This window comes from Botrytis cinerea, chromosome 16 (genome assembly GCF_000143535.2).
Source record: "Botrytis cinerea B05.10 chromosome 16, complete sequence".
NCBI classification, from domain to species: Eukaryota; Fungi; Ascomycota; class Leotiomycetes; order Helotiales; family Sclerotiniaceae; genus Botrytis; species Botrytis cinerea.
In genome coordinates this window covers 952,118-969,958 of record NC_037325.1, presented here as the reverse complement: position 1 = coordinate 969,958, position 17,841 = coordinate 952,118, and the positions used below count along the sequence as shown (strand labels likewise).

Here is a 17,841-nt window from a genome sequence, read left to right as displayed (position 1 = left end):
CAAATTTCAGATTGTGAAAGTTATGATGAGAGCATTCTTCAGCATGTCAATGCATTCATTCATTGTTACATCGGTCCGGCACTTTCCCGCGTGCCCGCGTATTTATTATCTAAGAATTCAATATTTGTTCACGGCTATGTAGGCTGGAACGTTATGTATTAGCCGTGGATCATGGATCTTCATATCCATTTTCAAGGAGACCTGTACGAATTCTTACCTCGCTTCCCCAACGAGAGTTTGTTATATTGTTATATCACATCATCTTAATCAACCAATTTTGCCATTAGTGTGTGGAAAGCCCGAAATTTCGCCTCACGAGGGTTTCTCAAAACCTTCCGCTTATCACAATCAATAACAAATCGCCTTGCAGCGTTTGGATGATCTACATGCAGGAATGAAGATTAGGAAATTCTTCCGACAGTGAAGCTGGGGGCAAGTGTGACAACCCACTGTTACACAATGATTACCCAAATTCTGGTAATTCGATGTCCGAGTTGGTTTTAAGTTTTTCCAGAAGATCTATGGTGGTATTTTGAGGGGTCGCTTCCAAGTTCATGTACTGTTTGAAAAAGCAAGATGAAGCTCGTTTGATACAAATCGGACACCGGTAATTCAGATCAGATAAAAACGGTCCTCACGTACCGACGGGCAACAGAGTTTGCCCAGTTTGCACAGTCGAGACGGTCTGTGTTTCCATAAAAGGCATGAAAACCTTAATCGTATGATAATACCACTAAGAGGTGCGCAAAGAACAGCCTAGGTTCATAGGTAAATCGAATGAGGAAAGTCGCCGGCAAAAAGTCTTGATAAGTAATGATGCGACCTGGGTGGATATAATTTACACAGGGTATCCAAATTTCTTAAGGGCCGCAAGGAACATGTTTCTGCGGCTTCCTTGTGATCGGAGTGAAGTTCAACATCTTCTCCCTATTTTCTCCTTTTGATTCAAAGAAATGTGGATTTCTTGATACTTCTGAAAGCTTGATGGTAGAGAGTGCAACAACGGGATGGTGGTAGGGATCGAGTGATTCGGCATTCAGCACATAGACTGATCTAAAATCAACCGGCGTTGGAGAGTTATTAAAGGAATTGTGCCTGAAGTCCCCTCAATTTCATGGATGGACCTTCCAAGCTTTTTGAGGGATATCACGTACATTCAACGATGCCCTTTCCTTGCTACTTGCTGTGTCTCTACCGTGTACTCGTGTTAATATGGATTTTTACTGCGATGTTTCCGGCGGGATATTCACAAGGGGTTGCAACACCATGCTCGTATCATATATTATACTTTCTTGGGCTGAACCAAATCGAAGAGTCTGAGTAAAGATTTTCATAATATTTCTATCTTCCCCAGGTCTTTTCCACTTTTTGAGCAGTTCGTGATTGTTTCAACACCATAGAGTTTTGCATGTAAGAGTTGGTAAACCATTCAATGCGACCCTCACAGCTAGGCTTCCCCGCGATATTCCCCTCTTCTTTCCCAAGAGTCTCGAATTGAGGATCATTTACGTTGTCACTGGTGTTGGATTGAGCTGTGATCGACCGGAGAAAGCGAGAGTGTCGATTTAGAGCTTCTATATACAACATCATGTCCTCCATACTATCGTCATCGTCAACGATCATCTCCTCCGCAACCAAAACCTACCCAACTACCATCCCCACAGGTACTATATCAGCACTCATCGGTCACCCACCAAATACTACCAATGACTATTACATAGTCGCCTACCTCAATGGAGCCTTCGGCCTGGCTGGCAATCCTAATAAGGGAATCACCATCCCTCCCTTGGCACCACCAAACTACGTCTACGAATCCCGCGCCACGTCAATTTTAGTCGGAATGTCCGTATCCATCTTCTTCATGTTCACATTTACGCTTGTTCGTCTTCTCATCCGTCTCCTGAATCGCGGTCTGAGATTGGGCCTGGACGACCTCTTCATTGTTCCCGGCGTCATTCTCGCAATTACTTGGCCAGTACTCCAGATTTTAGCCGTCGTATACGGAGGAGCTGGGAAACACATCTGGGATGTGACATATGAGGAATATGGATACTTCAAACGCTACACCAATTGGTCCAAGATATTTTTCTTCGTGGCAGTAGGAGTGGTGAAGGTTTCGATATGCCTTTTCAATCGCCGACTTACATCGATGACATCAAATAAGTGGCTCTTGTTCAACAACGTCTTTCTAGTTCTCCTGGTCATCTATATTCTAGTATCACTCTTCTGGAATATTTTCCTGTGTAGTCCCGTTTGGGGAGGTTGGGACGCAATCAGATTGGGAAGAGAAAATGTTGTTGCGAAGTGTTTTCCTGTGGGAACTATGGGAACTATTATGAGTACGATTCACGTCATTATGGATTTTGGTCTGTTGGCTGTGCCGCTCATTGTACTGTGGAAAGTTAAGATGGGATGGAGGACTAGAGGGAGATTGTACATTGTTTTTGCGGTGGGAGGCGTGAGTATGATTGGGAGTATTTTGAGACAAATCGAGCAGACAAAATTGAGTTCGGATGTTTTGTGTAAGTTCATTTTTTTAATTTTGAAATCTGGCCTTTTTATTTTTTGGCTGGATTCTCAGGAATGCAATAATAGAAGACTAATGAATACCAGGGTCTTTCAAAGCTCTCGAAGATTGGACTTTGGTCGATCTAACACTCGGTGTTATCGTTGCTTCGCTCCCCGTTCTCTCAGCTATCATTCCAGCCAAATGGAAATCAGTCCACACCTCTTCATCCTATAAAAACCCCTCACATCTCGGTTCGCATCCCCTCTCCAACCCCGGAAACTACATGCGCTCGAAATTCCCCGGCAAAAACGGAAAAGATATGAAGAGCGCACGAAGTCGGGGAACAAATGGCGGAACTTTCGGAGAAAGCGAGGAGAATATTGTGAGAACGGATGTTATTGAGTTGAGTTTCCAAAGCAAAGGGGATGTGGAGAGTAGAGAGGAGGCGAAGGAGGAAGGAAGTGGAAATGGAGAGGGGGGGAGTGGGAGGGTCAAGAGGAGTTTCTCGAGGACTAGAAACCGCGGCGATTCGAACGAGAGAGCTGCTGCGGATAAGTTGGATAAGGAGACGACTGAGTGGCATGGGGCAAAAGGCCAGTATGGTCATAGGGTGGAAATCCGTAGGGAGGAGTGACAATCAAAAGATTACGGGGGGTGGATGGGATAGGACGATTTCACGTATTTTCACTTCCTGTAATCGGGGGATAGTTAATGAGAAGCTTCGAGAGCGATTTTTATGGGGATTGGCGGCTTGTGGTTTTGAAATGGGATCATTCCACTTGATTTTTTTGGCGTTTCACAGATGGCCGAGTCGTACAAGATTGTGGACTCGTGGATGATACCAAGCTTACTTGTACTCTGGAACTTGTACAGTGGGCTAGATGGGTTTGGTAAACGGAGGAGGAAAATATTTATTTTTATGATGTTAATGACTTGTAAATAGAAGTAAGGATATCTTTTTGAGTAGAAAATACTACAACAACATCTCCATACCTATATGTTGCTACTTTTACTTGAGTCGCGAGAATACCTGCATCTATCCAATTGATAATGAAAATGACGTGGAAACCCGGAATGATCATCTCTTAAAGTCAGTACATAACAACTTTTTGCGTCTGTACCAGAAACATTACTAGTAGACCCATAATCTATCTGCCACTTCTTAGCGTTTCAAGCCACACATTAGACGTGGATGTTCCCCCTCAAAGTCAATTGAACATAGGTAATCGTAGACTCTGCATAACCGAACAAATCAATTTGATTTCCCATAATAATTTTACTATGTCAAGGATTACTAAATATTTTTTTTGGCTCACAATTCATAGCCAGATAGAGGAGTAAATAAGTGAGGGAAGATCCATCAGTAGGTGTACGGACTGACGAGACACTGCAAAATGGACTTAGTAATATTTCTTGAAGTATCGATTTGTATATCTTAGAAGTTACTACAACAGTTCATTAAAGATTAAGCAATGAAAAGATAGATTATGATATCAAACAATCGAAGAATGAAATAACTAAAACTTTCGAAAGTTGAGAAGTGTCCCGTCAGTTCATGCATCCACTAGTGCTCACTGAGTCATCGGCTTTTTGATGTCATGCAGGATGGTAAACCATGGATTAAAATAGTATAGCAGTGAGCTACAAGAATTGAAATCTTCCCACAACCATAGGTGGGAAATCATTAAAATATATCATTCCCAAAGTCATCAACATCCTATCTTATCGCATTCCATTCTTCTACCGCCCTCATAAAGCATCCATCAATCCCCATACACCCAGTAATGCCACAAAACTTAATCTATTAACCAACCCCCTCTTCGATCTATCAACACCCCCATTGAAGACAATATTGGTAATGGCGAATGCATCCGCACTTTTAGTGGAAGTCGAGCTCGTGTCTCCACTTCCAGTTTCAATGGCTACAATATCAGGCTCGCCCACAGGGCTAGTAGTACTACTGCTACTGATAACTCGATTCTTTGAATTTGTGTAGGTGCTGTAGAATGTAGACACCGGCTTGCCGGAACCATATACTATTATTTCGCTAGTTCGAATTTCGGTGACGGAAGTGGTATCAGTCAAAGTACTGTAATATGTTGATACAGGCTTTCCGGAACTATAAATCACTATTTCGCTAGTTCGGACTTCGGTGATGGAAGTTTCTGGGTTTGCTAAATGAATTGGTAGAGAAGTTGTGGTAGGAAGAGGAATGGTGGATACAATGCCTCCAGCATATTGCACGATTAGACCCGCAGCACCGAGGGTTGCAACAGCTGAATTGGAGAGTGTTATCACGGGGCCATTGAGAACGAGGGTTTGGGACCCCAGGATTACACTTGACGGATCAGCTCCTGTAGAAACAACTTCTCCTCCTGCAAGAGTAGCGATTGCGCTCGACGCAGCTGTAGGTACGGGTGCGGCAGTTGGAATGCTGTAGGTTGATACTCCATCAGATTCTTGGATTACAAGACCTGGCGACCCGAGACTAACAATGGAATTGGAGCCCGAGAGTGTTATTGCTGGCTCGCCAAGAGTTATGGTTTGACCGGCCACAATTAAAGTCGATGCATCTGGAATTGCCGAGATAATTTCTCCACCAGCGAGAGTGACGATTTTGCTTGGCGATGCCGCTGACACGACGGCCGCGGTGGTTGGAATTATGTAAATACTTGAGTGGGACGGCTCTTCGTTTTCATTTGCAATGATCAGACCAGATGGCGTGAGCTGAACAATAGAAGAAGAAATGGTTATAGGAGCTCCACCTAAAGAGGCAGTTTGGCCTCCCACAACTACCATTGAATCGCCAGGAATTACGGAAATGACTGAAGAAGCAATTGTTGCAATTGGAATCGGTGTGTTGGCTGAAATTATAGGTGATGATGACACGGGCTGCGGTGAATTAACAGTGGTGGTTGGATCTGGTATGGCTAGAACAGAAGTTGAGAGTACATTAGATGACGATGCATCTAAGCTTGGAACACTAGTATCTGAAGGTACTGAACTAGATTTTGGGACTTGAACAGCAGAAGTAGATGTACTAGAAGAAGAGTTCACAGTGGATGTTTTTGATGGTTGATTTGGTGATGGCGATTGAGCGGTACTTGCTGGAATTGAAGTTGAAGTTGCTGAGGTTGCTGATGTAACAGGAAGAAGACCATTGACAGGTGGTACAGCTCCTGGTGGATCAAAAAGACCAAATCGTGCATTATCTTGACCACAATGCCTGTAATATGGCCTAACTAGATCAGCATTGCTCTCATGCTTAGGGACTTTGATAATTCAGTAACTTACAATCCAAGTGATTCAATTTGGGCTGTAGGAATAGCCAATGCTGGAAAGCATCTATTATAATCATTCGCCATAGCATGCGGATTTTGGATAGCACCGTTAGTCGAAGCTTCTGTCATTGTGACTGTTGAACATCCTGAAATAATATCGTTCAATGTGAGGAGCGCAGCTGGCGTGGTATTGACTTGTTGATCAGAAGCCGTGTAGAGGGCAATTGTTGAAACATCACTAGGATCCAGCGAAATGACTACATTGCTCATTGTTGGGCCAACTTGACCACAACTGTTATATCCACTGAGGGTATTGATGACCATGTACATTGATGGGGAAGTCCTGAGCTAATTAGCGTGTAACAAAACATCTTCAATAACGTGAATACACACATTGTAATACCTATAGCTTCGTTGTAATACGTAGAGGGGTAGGTAGTATTTCCACTTGCTTGAGGAAAGTATGAAAATTGAACTGTTCCGGCGAATCTATTTGCCAATATTAGCTATAGAAAAAAACTTGTAGATGGAGCTAATCATACATATGACATGGTGTCCAGATCAGTTGCGGAGTTATTCCCCCAAGATTCCATTCAGTGCAAGTATTGATTGGAATGGATTGGTTTCCCCAGTATGGCCCAGGAGTAATGGGAAAAAACTGTGTAGTTGATTGAACATTTGCATACGAAAGAGCAGCGGAAGAAGTGATTGTAGAAGGAATAGATCCTGATACTGTAGATGCCGGGGTTGCGGAAGTGGTTGAGTTTGAATAAATAACTGTACTTTAGGCATGAGTTCAATTCTTTCGTGATACTAAGAAATTAAACGATAGGGACATACCAGCAGCCTGACCAAGATTGAGAAGCGGTATAACCGCGCATAATGATGATACAAGTCTCAGAGACATCATAAAAAGCTTCAAATGTTAACTAAAAGAATGTGGGCTGGAAAAAGAAGGACGCAACAAGATTCAAAAGAAACATCACCACGGCCTTGCGAAGATATAACAATGCGCCATCTCAACCTGATACTCGAGACTCCTGAGCAATAATATTTGGCATAAAGCTTAAATCTAAATTTGAAGTCAAAAACAACTTGTAAGATCCATTTGGGTCAAATGTGACGAAGAACCAACTTCAAAGATTACTCAATTCTCCAGCGCATTGAGAACGATGCGCCCAATTGTTGAAGAGAGATAGACATATTTGTGGGCACACGTTCTACATTTGTGAACTTTACATGGACATTTCGAATCCTCGTGGTTGTCAGGGACTATATCCTTGGCATAGTGATCCTTCCACGGTAACGGTGACATTTTCAGGGGATATACGACAAATGTGATAATAGATGGATCGTCTAAGGAGGTATTAGGTTCGACCAAGCTATCTTCTGAACGATTCGACACAACATTCATCCAAATAAGTCAATCTTTGTGTGTAGGCAGAAATTGTGAAGTTGGCGCGTGAGTTTGACAATTAATCGCTTGTATTCTGATATGCTGTACTTACAGCCAGGAACCTTCAGATCACTTGGCGCTTATTGTAAGTGATAAACTCTATGTAAGGCACACGTGGGGGCCTGAAGCCTGCGATGGTGAGACTGGCCCACCGCGTTCATGAACGCATTGTATGTTATTTCATCCAAGCTTCAGCGACAGAGTCCATTGTTCTATAAGTAGCCATAGCCATCAGAGTAGGTAATCCGGGTATCCGCACTCTTAATGTCCTTGGTGTGCCTCCCGTACAGGAATAAGCTCGTCAAGATAGAGGTCAAAATAGAGGTCAAAATGGATGAAATTGGAAGAAATCAAAGTATTGCTTGTATTTCCAAGAGCTGATCCGTATTGTATGTGTCTAGAAGAGGTAAGAAATCTCGGGGCAATTGCAAAAGTAGACGAAGGAGGCAGTCAGCAAATCTGATAAATTGACAAAGATGATACACGTGACCTTGTGGTGGTTGATCCATTTCCGGTCTAAACTATAAGCGGTTAGCGATCTCTCACGTGCCTCTATCGTGCTGTCACTGTGGGTTACATTCCTTCAAGGGTGGTGAGATCTCAAACTTCTTTCCCACCTCCTTGTACCGATTTTCATCCAAATCTATCTCCATGCTCACCCACCTAGTCTTCAGCTGATTTCATACACTACCCATTGTATACACCGCAGTCAATAATACTACAACCATTCGTATTTCTTGTCATTTCATCTTCTCCCCCTCCCCCTCCCCCTCCCCACTCTCGATATACTATATTGGAAGATTATGGAGCTCGGCTCAAATGCTCATTGGCTCATTATGCGCTCAAAACTCCCATCACAATTATATTTGGATGGCTACCGCAATCTATTTCTATCTAATCGCCGTACCGGTGATTTTTCATTCTTAATCGTTCATAATGCCTCCAATTTATGAAAACTTGACTGGGCCAGTGCCTAGAAGTTGGATACTTTTGCAGACAATCTGATCCAACATAGGAGAGGTAAGATCGAGGCCCATGAGCTGCGCCGTTGCGTTGCAGATATCTCCAAGATTCTCATTTGCAATCCTAGCCATCCCCCCCTGGATCTGGATAGCTTCTGCTTATCGATGCCAGGATAAGTTTCAACGCGAATACTCTCCCACGTTTTTAACCGTGCCTTGTGAGAAGACGCTGGTCGTTGACATACAAAATGGAAGTCGCGATGAGATAGAGTCCAGCTACCCCTGCTTGTCGTGGTAGGATTCTGATTTCTATTGATGAAACCCTCCGAAATATTCCTTTTTTTTTCTTTTCTACAAATGTTCTCATTCTTATCTTGTATTTGCCAATTCAGCCATTCTCGGCCCTCATGTTTGTTGAACAACCGTCATGAAAATACGGTTCCATAATGGGCTACTGTTCGCTTTAATTGTTGTACTAAAAGTCACAGCCAGTCCATTGAATGGTGTACCTGAAGATCAGTTGAAGTCAGATAGGGTTGTTCCCTCTCCATTGGTTATACCGGCTAGTCAGTACTTTGTGAGTTTTTTACTGCCACTCCCAAATTCTCAAATCCGGAAATAAATTCTCACGTCTTTTCAGGACGGTGATGATGGTGAATGGTCTTCTTTAGCATTGAGAGTTGGGAGCCCCGCACAAGATGTTCGAGTATTGGTATCAACAAATTCACCACAGACTTTAGTAGTTTTGCCACTTGGTTGCACTTCGGCAGCTATATCACCAGTACCAAGCGGTTGTGCGAATGCTCGAGGGGGCCTATTCAACAATAGCTTATCCAATACTTGGGAGGACATAGGTTTGTTTGGAATCAACGAGAATGGTGTAGGATTCCAAGCAGATTTGGGGTATTCCCAATCGGCAGACTTTGGCTTAGATTCAATTGGATTGGGATATGTCTCAGGGACGAATGGGCCTACTCTCGATAATCAAACAATCGGTGCTATTGCTACAGCATCGCCATTTTATACGTATGTACTCGTCTATATCTTAGAAATCACGGCTAACCTTGAACAGAGGAGTAGTCGGACTCGGTACTCAACCAGTAAACTTTACGACAGTAGGAAATTATTCATCCGAGTCGTACTTCTCGTCTTTATGGTCTCAGAGTCTTATCCCTAGTCTTGCGTGGAGTTATACAGCTGGGGCAAAATATCGTATGAAATTCCTTCCTTTCTCGCATCCAAGCCCTTCTCATCAAAAAATGATTCAGGACTTAAAGCCGGACAATATGCGCAATTGATTTTTGGAGGATATGATACTTCTCGATTTTTAGCAAATTCTGCGTCCTTCACTCTTTCATCGGACATCAATCGAGACGTCGTTGTGGCAATTCAAGCTATAACATACAGTGGAACGACACAGGCTAGCCTGTTAGAAACCCCAACTTATGCCTTTATTGAATCAACAGATCCAAATTTCTGGCTTCCTGAAGCAGTTTGTCAAAAATTCGAGAATGCCTTTGGCCTTTCCTTAGACGACAGTACCGGTCTCTACCTGATTAACTCTACACAATACTCTTTGTTGATTTCTACCAATCCCCAAGTCACATTTTCTCTAGCGAATTCGTTGTCAGGTGGTGACATCGCCTCCATCGTACTACCTTTCAACGCTTTCGCTCTATCAGCTTCATATCCTTTTGTTCCAAATGACACTTATTATTTTCCGCTAAGAAAGTCAGCCAATGACAGTCAGAATACTTTAGGGCGAGCGTTTCTGCAAGAAGCGTAAGTAGTGTTATTCTATATATCCACCGCATACTTCTAACAAATTTCTAGTTACCTCACAGTTGATTATGAACGGGGAAATTTCACTGTCAGTCAGTGTACTTTTGTTGATGGTGCCACTGCTGAAATTAGTACCATCATATCTCCTACTTTGGCAGACAATTCCTCATCTGTGTCATCTAACGCTGATTCTACTGATCCAACTAAACATTTATCAATTGGGATTATATGTGGTATTGCTGTGGCATTAGTGGCCGTTCTCATTGTTGGAGCTCTTGGTGGGTTTTACCTTTTCCGTCGTCGCAACCGACATATATCTACGGCAGAGATTGCTCTACGTGGAATAAATGGAACATTCCCTAAGGATGGTTCTCGCATGACACCATCACCCAACCCATCATCAATCCCTCCAATGAATCCTTCTCCAGATCCTTTGTCGAATCAAATGTATATGCAAGAAGTCAAACCAATAGCCGAAGCGCCAGGTCATGAAACACGTGAGCTGGTGGAACTTCAATCTCCTGATCTGAACAATCAGTCAAACTTTATTCATTTTACAAATAAGCCAACAGAAATATTTACAAAAACATCAGAAGACCCTTATGAAGATTACACAACCGCTGCGCGCAGAATAGAATCTCAAAGAAAATTTGCAACTTCATCTGAAATGGATGCAGGTTCCACGATATATGAACTTCCTGGAAGTAACCCATTAGTTGAGATGGATGATGAGAGGAGTAGGCATACATTGTCGCCAAGATTAGCTCCATCTCCGAAATCAGCGCAGTTTTACCAAGGACAGACATTGTTATCACAGCATTCATCATACCAAAATTTATCTCCAGCCATGTCAGAACAATCGCCAAGCCCTAGAGTTTCTTCAACACAAGGAAGAATATCTCCATTCGAAGTTCTTACAAATAAAACGTCTACCCCACATATATCAGAGCCTAGTGGCACAAAACCCTTCTCGTCAACAAATCTCGAACCGCCCATCTATCGCTACAACCCATTGAGAAGATCAGGCACAGGTTACTCGGGCAATTCAGGATTCTCGGGAATTTCAGAAGAATCAACAGGAACACCTCTTTCAATGACAAGTCCTACTCTTGGTAGACCCCCATCAATGTTCATGAGAGCTTTCTCGAGATCCGGCAGGCAGGTTTGGAATAGAGAATCTGCTCCGAGTGCTCCGTCTAGGGCTTCTTCTAATGCTACAACACCAGGTGGGCGGACTGGTAAAAATCCTAATAATTCTTGGTTTTTCTAATGAGTTTCATTTTTAATAATGATTTTATATTCTTTGTATATATTTGTTTCTTCATTTCTGGGTATACATGAGGGAGATTCTAGGGGCATTTTAAATAGTGGAGATGAGCTCTACTTTCCTACACCCACAAGATTGATTATGAGATCATTCGATGTGATGTGAACAGTTTAATTGGGGGATAATATTAATCTCAAAAAATGCTACTACATTTGTAGTAAATTCCGCCCTATAGAAGGAAATACAAAGTTCTGTGAAATAGTAACATCAATCTTCCGTGTTGCATATATGAATTGAAGTGGCAAACGTTCCATTTATCTCATGTCTAAATCATAATTTCTTCAGTTTTAACTGGATTGTTTCCTATTACCTGCTTGAACTCCCTAGGATTGGAATATTTGATGGCCTTTTTCGGCGCGGTCTTTAAGGGAGGGGGTGGCTGGTATTTCCAAATAAGCCACACACGTGGGAACAAAAATTCACATCTAAGTTAATTTTGGATCGATCAATCTGTTTGTTTGTTAAATGAGGCATCTTTTCTTGTATCTTGAATCCTTTCATACTTAACAAATATCCGCAAAATCAAATCCACTACATCTACAAGCAGATCCAAATATATGAATATCTCTACCAGCAAAGCATCGCTGTCATGAAAATTCTAGACACGCAAACGCGAATACCTTTTGGTGCGCTAGACAGACTATATATTCGACAGCAGGAGTACATTCGAATCGCCCTAGCCCCTCTGTTTGATCGACTATCAAGTTTGTCACGAAGAAAACTTTGCTTAATGTTGCACACGAGCGTTCTGTTTGCAGGGTTACTTCAATTTTGTTTTTGATCAACCATGGACATTTCTTTTTTTAGGGGTTTCTTTCGAGGGAGCAAGCAAACTTCGATGATACCTTAAAAAGAATGGCTATTTGCAGGGTCAGTACGCTGAAAACAATAGGACCTGGAAGACTGGAATATACTTTATTGTGTTTCGTACAATCCAGATTGTGATAGATGTTTCCCCTACATTTGGTCTTAATAAAGAGTCGGGAACGGGTAACTACTTCCACACGGAAAGTTTTTGATCCATTCTTTTCCTGCAATTCCAAGAAACTATCCGGCTGGATTATTGACTTTGATTTTGTTCCTTTCTCAAAGCAGATTATCTACAAGCCCATCTCCATGTCGCGTCTTTTGACAACCAGGAACTTTCTGGGATCTCCACATCCGATCTTTCAATTGAAACTGCATAAATACTGCTGGAAGCCTGAGAGTCGGAGCTTTTTCATTGCCAAATCTACTTGGTTCAATCTACAAGAATATCAAGTCAAAATGGTCAGCGATCAGAAAGGCAACGAAGAAAACGAATATGCTATTCATCTTGGACTACTAAAAGATGATCCAACTAGCCGGGGTTGGGATAATCAACAGTACATTGCACCAATCTTCACAGCTCCCCTTCGAAATCAAATTGAGCAGTATGGATTGATAGCTGGGCATTCTGGCATTCTTGCCAATAGTGAGAATCAAAAAGATCCGCGGCTCTTTTACAACATAGCCGCACCTTTCAGTACATTCATCTGCGGCTCCCAGGGAAGCGGGAAATCCCATACTCTCTCTTGTCTTCTGGAGAATTGCCTTGCAAATTCATCCGTTAGTAAGGTGAAAAGTCCTCTATCGGCTTTATTGTTTCACTATGATGGATTTATTGGCGATGTGTAAGTTCAATTAGTTCTTTCGCACTGGATTTTCCATGAACTCGATGCTTCCTCACTTCCTGACATCTTTTTATTCTCTTTGTGTTGCTTCCTTGACAGCTAAATACTAACTTCTTAATGTTGCAGAAGAGGTACGCCGTGCGAAGCTGCTTACCTTGCAAGCAATCCAAATATTAAAGTTCGAGTCTTATGTCCTCCGACCAATTTTAGAACTATACAAGTAAGTCAAAATCCTGGTTCCTTTCCCGCTGTCCTTCATATTAGATCTCATCTTATTCCCCACTTTTCTGTCAATATCACACACTTGAATGACTTGAGCATCGAGAAGCTGTGATGAACCTTGATTACTTGGTTGCATTGGTGGTAGTTTTATTCCCACAATCAATACTGACATACAAATTCTGGCCCCAGCGTACATACAGTGGTATCAAGGGTGTTAAAATTCAAGAACTCTGCATTGACGAAACCGATCTTACGACACAAAGAATGTTGAGCTTGATGGCTGTCAAAACATCGGAAGAAATGCCACTTTATCTCCACAGTATCACCAGGATCTTGCGGGTTCTCCGGATTGCTCACCAAATCAGCGGAAAGCCTTTTCATTACGGAGAATTCAAGAAGCACCTTATGGATCTTCGGTTGACAACTGGTCAGGAAGGACCGTTGACACAACGATTGGACACGCTGGAAAGTTTTATGCCAATTGAACAGAGAACAGCTAAGTCATCTGCTCCTTTAAAAAGAGGCAAAGGAACTGATTGGAGCATAAAGGTTAGATCTTCCATTAAACTTTTGAGTTTATTGATTTCATGGCTAATAGACTATAGGCCGGAGAACTTACTATCATTGACCTTTCGTGTCCTTGTGTGACTGTTGAAGCTGCATCATCTCTCTTCAATATGTGTCTCTCATTATTTCTAGAAGAGAAATCCAACATAGGGAAAGCCGTTGCCCTTGATGAGGCTCACAAGGTATGACATTTCCTGATAGAACTGCACTGGAACTATTCTTCAACTGACAAATTTTTGCATCTTTTAGTACATGTCGAATAGTACAGGAGATGCTTTGACCGGTAATTTGCTATCCACAATTCGTCTTCAACGCCATTTAGGTACACGGATTTTTATTTCAACACAAGAACCAACGATTTCTCCGGCTCTCATCGATTTATGCTCCATGACTATTGTTCATCGCTTTTCTAGTCCTGAATGGCTCAAATGTCTTCGTTCACATGTTGCAGCACTGCATAATTCAGGATCCAATTCTCAGGATGATGAATCGATGGGAAGAGATGTATTCAAGGAGATTGTAACCTTGCGAGTTGGAGAAGCGCTATTGTTTGCAACCGAAGCAATGATCTATAAAGACTGTGACAAGATCACCTTACCACTCAATGATGAATCAGTCGATACAATGACATCGACTATTAACGGCGATAGTAGCAATAATGTGTCGAAGAAAAAAGGGAAGGCAATCGCAAAAGATGGCGACAATGATGGGCAAGTATTGAGAAAGTTGGGAACAGATTATGTTAAGATGAAGGTGAGAGCTAGACTCACTAATGATGGTGGAAAGAGCGTTTTGGCTGCTTGACCTTTTTGGGAATTCTCTAATCAATAGTGCAATAATTAAACCCCCAAATTTCTTTGCTGAGAAGTTGGAGGTGCAATACTCGCAATCATCCGAAGACAATGATTCGAGAACTTCTATACCAGTTTCTCGATGAACAGCATTTGGCATTATTTGATATTTTATTCCTTAGGAAGGGTAAAAAATTGGCGAGTGGAAACATGAGTACCAATAAACAATTGGACATCAATTTTTTAGTAGCTAGATAACCAATCTACTGGAAACCTTTGGCTGACAGAATGAACTTGACAAGAGTTCAAACTTCCTAACCTAGAGTTTCATCCCGGCATAACTCGTTCCTCCCACAATACTGTTTCATCTCTGCTATCAAAATCCACCATGACGCGACTATGAAGATCTATGCACTCCATATTTCCTAAGTGGGGAGTGTTTGCATCTCACTACTGGTACAGGTAAGCAATACGGATACCTTGATAGGACAAATATACTCCTTAGTCAAAAGCCAAGCGAAATGGTTTCAAAAATGCTACTAACGACCGTTAATAAGTACCGAATTAGCTCAAGCAAGTGCCAGACTGACAGATCTTGGGAAATATTTACCGATGTCTCTGCATTATCTATTATTCTAAGAGCAAACTATCTTGGGCTGATCATTCAATTATTGATAATACCTTTGTCATGCTTTCTGTACACTAAAAACATTTCATTCCCATAAGTCTTCGGCTTCCCCACAAGATGTTTGGAGAGGTGTTCTCGTTCGTTTCATCTTTTGGGGGTATTGGATCGGTATATTAAACAAAATTTGAGGCTAGAAACTCATGATATGATTTCTGCTTAATTTTTAGTATTCAATTTTAGATTCATCATCTAATCCATCTCTACACAGATCCACCTATCCATCCCCAGCTACACAAACATACACACACACAATGGCTCAAGTACCGAGTTCCTCTCATCCCCAAGTCCCTCCCTTCGAACGGACAAATATGTCCCAACAATCCTTCGTCACAGCACCCGATATCTCAGAGTCTATGCAAGATATCTCAACACCCCAAAACTCATCTCTCAATCCCAACTTCACAGCCCAGGACCCCACAACATCAGAAGAATCCAACCCCCTCTTTCTCGCTCCTCCTCCCCATCTTTCCTTCCGTCCACAATCCTCCCGCTTTTCCGAAGACTTCTCCTCTTCCGAATCCACCCACCACACTTCCCACCACAATCTCCGCTCCATGCTCTCAACCTTCATTAATCCCCACTCCAACCCGAACAATCCAGACGACACGGAATGGCAAGAAGATAAAAGCGACACCACAGCATTAACTCCCCAACCCATCCATTACCGCTCCATGACCTGGCTCCACTGCTCCCTCATCATGATCGCCGAAACCATTTCCCTCGGAATCCTCGCTCTCCCCTCGGTCCTGGGAACCGTCGGTCTGATCCCCGGTCTCATCCTCATTCTCGGCATGGGTGCTCTAGCCTGGTATTCCGGACTCCTAATCCATCGATTCCGCACCGCATACCCAGCGATTATTTCCTGGGCCGATGCATGTTCGATTCTTCTCGCTCCGCTCGGAATGCCAAATGTAGGAAGAGAAATTGCGGGGGCGGCTCAAGTGTTGTTTCTGTTGTTTCTCATGGCGAGCCATATCCTCACGTGGATTATTTGTTTGGATACGTTAACTGGGGGGAGCGTGTGCAATATAGTCTGGGGAGTGGTGGGAATGTGTGTTTTTTGGATACTGGATGTGCCGAGGACGTATAGGGGGATGAGTTGGTTGAGTATTGTTTGTGAGTATTCGGCTGTATTTCATTTCCTTTGCGGCCGTTTCTGTTTTCATGATTTTGTTTAGAAGTCTCTGTTGGGTAATTATCAAATGTGAAGCTGGGGGAAAACGAAAGAAAAAGATGGGATGGGGATATAACTCGGAATAAGAATAAGAAAGAAACTAATCGATATTAACCAATAGCATTCGCAAGTATCGCAACCGCAGTCATCATCACCATGATATCCGTCGGCGTGCGAGCCCCCGCGGAAAAAACATACTCCTTATGGCCCCAAAAAGATCTGACTCTTCGCGAAGCCTTTTTGAGCACCACTAATGTAGTTTTTGCCTATGGTACGTCTATATCTATCTCCTCCCTATCCCTTATACCTAGATACCCACCCATCCATCGATTCCCCTTCCCCGCTCAAACCCAAATCCTAACTAACTTCCCTCTCCCCAGCCGGCCACATCGCCTTCTTCACCTTCATCTCCGAGCTGCGCGCCCCGGCCGACTTCCCCAAATCCCTCGCCACCCTCCAAATCATCGAAATCTTCCTCTACCTCCTCTCCTCCATCCTCATCTACATCTACACGGGGTCATCCATATCCTCTCCCGCGCTCCTCTCCGCCGGGCCTCTCGTCTCCAGAATCGCTTTCGGAATCGCCATTCCCACGATCGTGATCGCAGGCGTGATCTTTGGGCATGTCTGTGCCAAGTATATTTTTCTTCGGTTGTTTGCCGGGACGACACATGCAGCAACGAGGACGAAGAGGGGATTGGCAGCTTGGTTGGCGATTACGGCGGGTGTGTGGGTCGTGGCTTGGATTGTCGGGGAGAGTGTGCCTGGGTTTAATGAGTTGTTGGGTTTGGTGAGTAGTTTGTTTGCGAGCTGGTTTACGTATGGATTGCCGGGGGTTATGGGGTTGTGGTTACAGTGGGGGGGTGAGGATAGGAGAGGGGGGAAATGGTGGGGAATGCTGCTGATTAATGGATTGCTGGTGGGTGTGGGAGCGCTGCTTTGTGGGATGGGAGTTTGGGCCAGTGGAGTGGGGATTAAGGAGACGAGTGAGAAGGGGGGGAGCTGGAGTTGTGGATGAGCTAGCTGAAGGGGAGGTAGAATGGAATGGTGATATAGAAAGAAAGGGATTAGTTGGTGGTTGAAGGTTTAATATGCAATGTTTGATTTTCAATCTGATTCTAACTCTTTGAATCCTTTCTCTCCGAAGTTCATATTCCTAGCGATGTGGTGAATTAAGGTGATCAATATCAGTAAGTGGAGATCTGAAGGCTGAAGCTAATCTCTACGAGAGTAAATTTATAGAATTTAGATTTACAAGAAATATCATTTTCCTTTCACACCACACACCATACACCACACATCCCATAATTCTCTACTCCTAAACTACATAATCGATATCAACATATGTATCGCATACTCTCGTGCTATAGATATAACAAGAAAGCGCAAAAGGAAGCGCAAGAACCAAGTTCTCCACTGCAAGTGGCTGT

General features: G+C 43.0%; 5 protein-coding genes across 7 annotated transcripts; 4 read left to right on the top strand and 1 right to left on the bottom strand.

Annotated features, from left to right (window-relative positions):
- The first annotated feature begins 874 nt into the window (after positions 1–874).
- On the top strand, positions 875–3,493 carry BCIN_16g02480 (hypothetical protein). Its single transcript, XM_001550465.2, has 2 exons — positions 875–2,522; positions 2,614–3,493. Exons 1-2 carry the CDS (start codon positions 1,589–1,591, stop codon positions 3,141–3,143), a joined length of 1,464 nt encoding a protein of 487 aa, XP_001550515.1. The 5' UTR covers positions 875–1,588; the 3' UTR covers positions 3,144–3,493.
- Positions 3,494–3,982: 489 nt separating this feature from the next.
- On the bottom strand, positions 3,983–7,664 carry BCIN_16g02470 (hypothetical protein). The gene is made up of 5 exons (XM_024697988.1): positions 6,631–7,664; positions 6,333–6,567; positions 6,184–6,279; positions 5,804–6,133; positions 3,983–5,747 (listed from the first exon to the last, which is right to left on the bottom strand). The coding sequence occupies exons 1-5, from the start codon at positions 6,698–6,700 to the stop codon at positions 4,259–4,261; spliced, it is 2,220 nt and encodes a 739-aa protein (XP_024553805.1). The 5' UTR covers positions 6,701–7,664; the 3' UTR covers positions 3,983–4,258.
- A 210-nt stretch (positions 7,665–7,874) lies between these two features.
- Positions 7,875–11,514, top strand: BCIN_16g02460 (hypothetical protein). 2 transcript variants are annotated; one of them, XM_024697986.1, is made up of 5 exons: positions 7,875–8,785; positions 8,849–9,234; positions 9,281–9,420; positions 9,477–9,990; positions 10,042–11,514. In XM_024697986.1, the coding sequence occupies exons 1-5, from the start codon at positions 8,636–8,638 to the stop codon at positions 11,258–11,260; spliced, it is 2,409 nt and encodes an 802-aa protein (XP_024553804.1). In that variant the 5' UTR covers positions 7,875–8,635; the 3' UTR covers positions 11,261–11,514. The 2 variants fall into 2 exon arrangements, with proteins under 2 accessions (XP_024553804.1, XP_024553803.1); XM_024697987.1 differs by having other exon boundaries at positions 9,281–9,990.
- Positions 11,515–11,806: 292 nt separating this feature from the next.
- BCIN_16g02450 (hypothetical protein) lies at positions 11,807–14,650 on the top strand. The gene is made up of 5 exons (XM_024697985.1): positions 11,807–12,969; positions 13,096–13,189; positions 13,381–13,740; positions 13,797–13,940; positions 14,008–14,650. The coding sequence occupies exons 1-5, from the start codon at positions 12,584–12,586 to the stop codon at positions 14,560–14,562; spliced, it is 1,539 nt and encodes a 512-aa protein (XP_024553802.1). The 5' UTR covers positions 11,807–12,583; the 3' UTR covers positions 14,563–14,650.
- A 130-nt stretch (positions 14,651–14,780) lies between these two features.
- BCIN_16g02440 (hypothetical protein) lies at positions 14,781–17,739 on the top strand. 2 transcript variants are annotated; one of them, XM_024697983.1, is made up of 4 exons: positions 14,781–15,011; positions 15,446–16,353; positions 16,533–16,682; positions 16,792–17,739. In XM_024697983.1, the coding sequence occupies exons 1-4, from the start codon at positions 14,959–14,961 to the stop codon at positions 17,427–17,429; spliced, it is 1,749 nt and encodes a 582-aa protein (XP_024553801.1). In that variant the 5' UTR covers positions 14,781–14,958; the 3' UTR covers positions 17,430–17,739. The 2 variants fall into 2 exon arrangements, with proteins under 2 accessions (XP_024553801.1, XP_024553800.1); XM_024697984.1 differs by lacking the exon at positions 14,781–15,011 and having other exon boundaries at positions 15,111–16,353.
- Positions 17,740–17,841: the final 102 nt, after the last annotated feature.

Excerpts from the sequence above, each read along its gene's own strand:
- BCIN_16g02480 (XM_001550465.2), top strand. The coding sequence starts at position 1,589 with ATGTCCTCCATACTATCGTCATCGTCAACGATCATCTCCTCCGCAACC. Across the intron at positions 2,523-2,613 it reads ATTGAGTTCGGATGTTTTGT|GGTCTTTCAAAGCTCTCGAA; the intron begins GTAAGTTCATTT and ends AATGAATACCAG.
- BCIN_16g02470 (XM_024697988.1), bottom strand. The coding sequence starts at position 6,700 with ATGATGTCTCTGAGACTTGTATCATCATTATGCGCGGTTATACCGCTT. Across the intron at positions 6,568-6,630 it reads CAATCTTGGTCAGGCTGCTG|TTATTTATTCAAACTCAACC; the intron begins GTATGTCCCTAT and ends CCTAAAGTACAG. Across the intron at positions 6,134-6,183 it reads GAAGCTATAGGTATTACAAT|GACTTCCCCATCAATGTACA; the intron begins GTGTGTATTCAC and ends TAATTAGCTCAG.
- BCIN_16g02460 (XM_024697986.1), top strand. The coding sequence starts at position 8,636 with ATGAAAATACGGTTCCATAATGGGCTACTGTTCGCTTTAATTGTTGTA. Across the intron at positions 8,786-8,848 it reads TACCGGCTAGTCAGTACTTT|GACGGTGATGATGGTGAATG; the intron begins GTGAGTTTTTTA and ends ACGTCTTTTCAG. Across the intron at positions 9,421-9,476 it reads TACAGCTGGGGCAAAATATC|GACTTAAAGCCGGACAATAT; the intron begins GTATGAAATTCC and ends AAAATGATTCAG.
- BCIN_16g02450 (XM_024697985.1), top strand. The coding sequence starts at position 12,584 with ATGGTCAGCGATCAGAAAGGCAACGAAGAAAACGAATATGCTATTCAT. Across the intron at positions 13,190-13,380 it reads CCAATTTTAGAACTATACAA|CGTACATACAGTGGTATCAA; the intron begins GTAAGTCAAAAT and ends TTCTGGCCCCAG. Across the intron at positions 13,741-13,796 it reads GAACTGATTGGAGCATAAAG|GCCGGAGAACTTACTATCAT; the intron begins GTTAGATCTTCC and ends AATAGACTATAG.
- BCIN_16g02440 (XM_024697983.1), top strand. The coding sequence starts at position 14,959 with ATGCACTCCATATTTCCTAAGTGGGGAGTGTTTGCATCTCACTACTGG. Across the intron at positions 15,012-15,445 it reads GCATCTCACTACTGGTACAG|ATCCACCTATCCATCCCCAG; the intron begins GTAAGCAATACG and ends ATCTCTACACAG. Across the intron at positions 16,354-16,532 it reads GAGTTGGTTGAGTATTGTTT|CATTCGCAAGTATCGCAACC; the intron begins GTGAGTATTCGG and ends ATTAACCAATAG.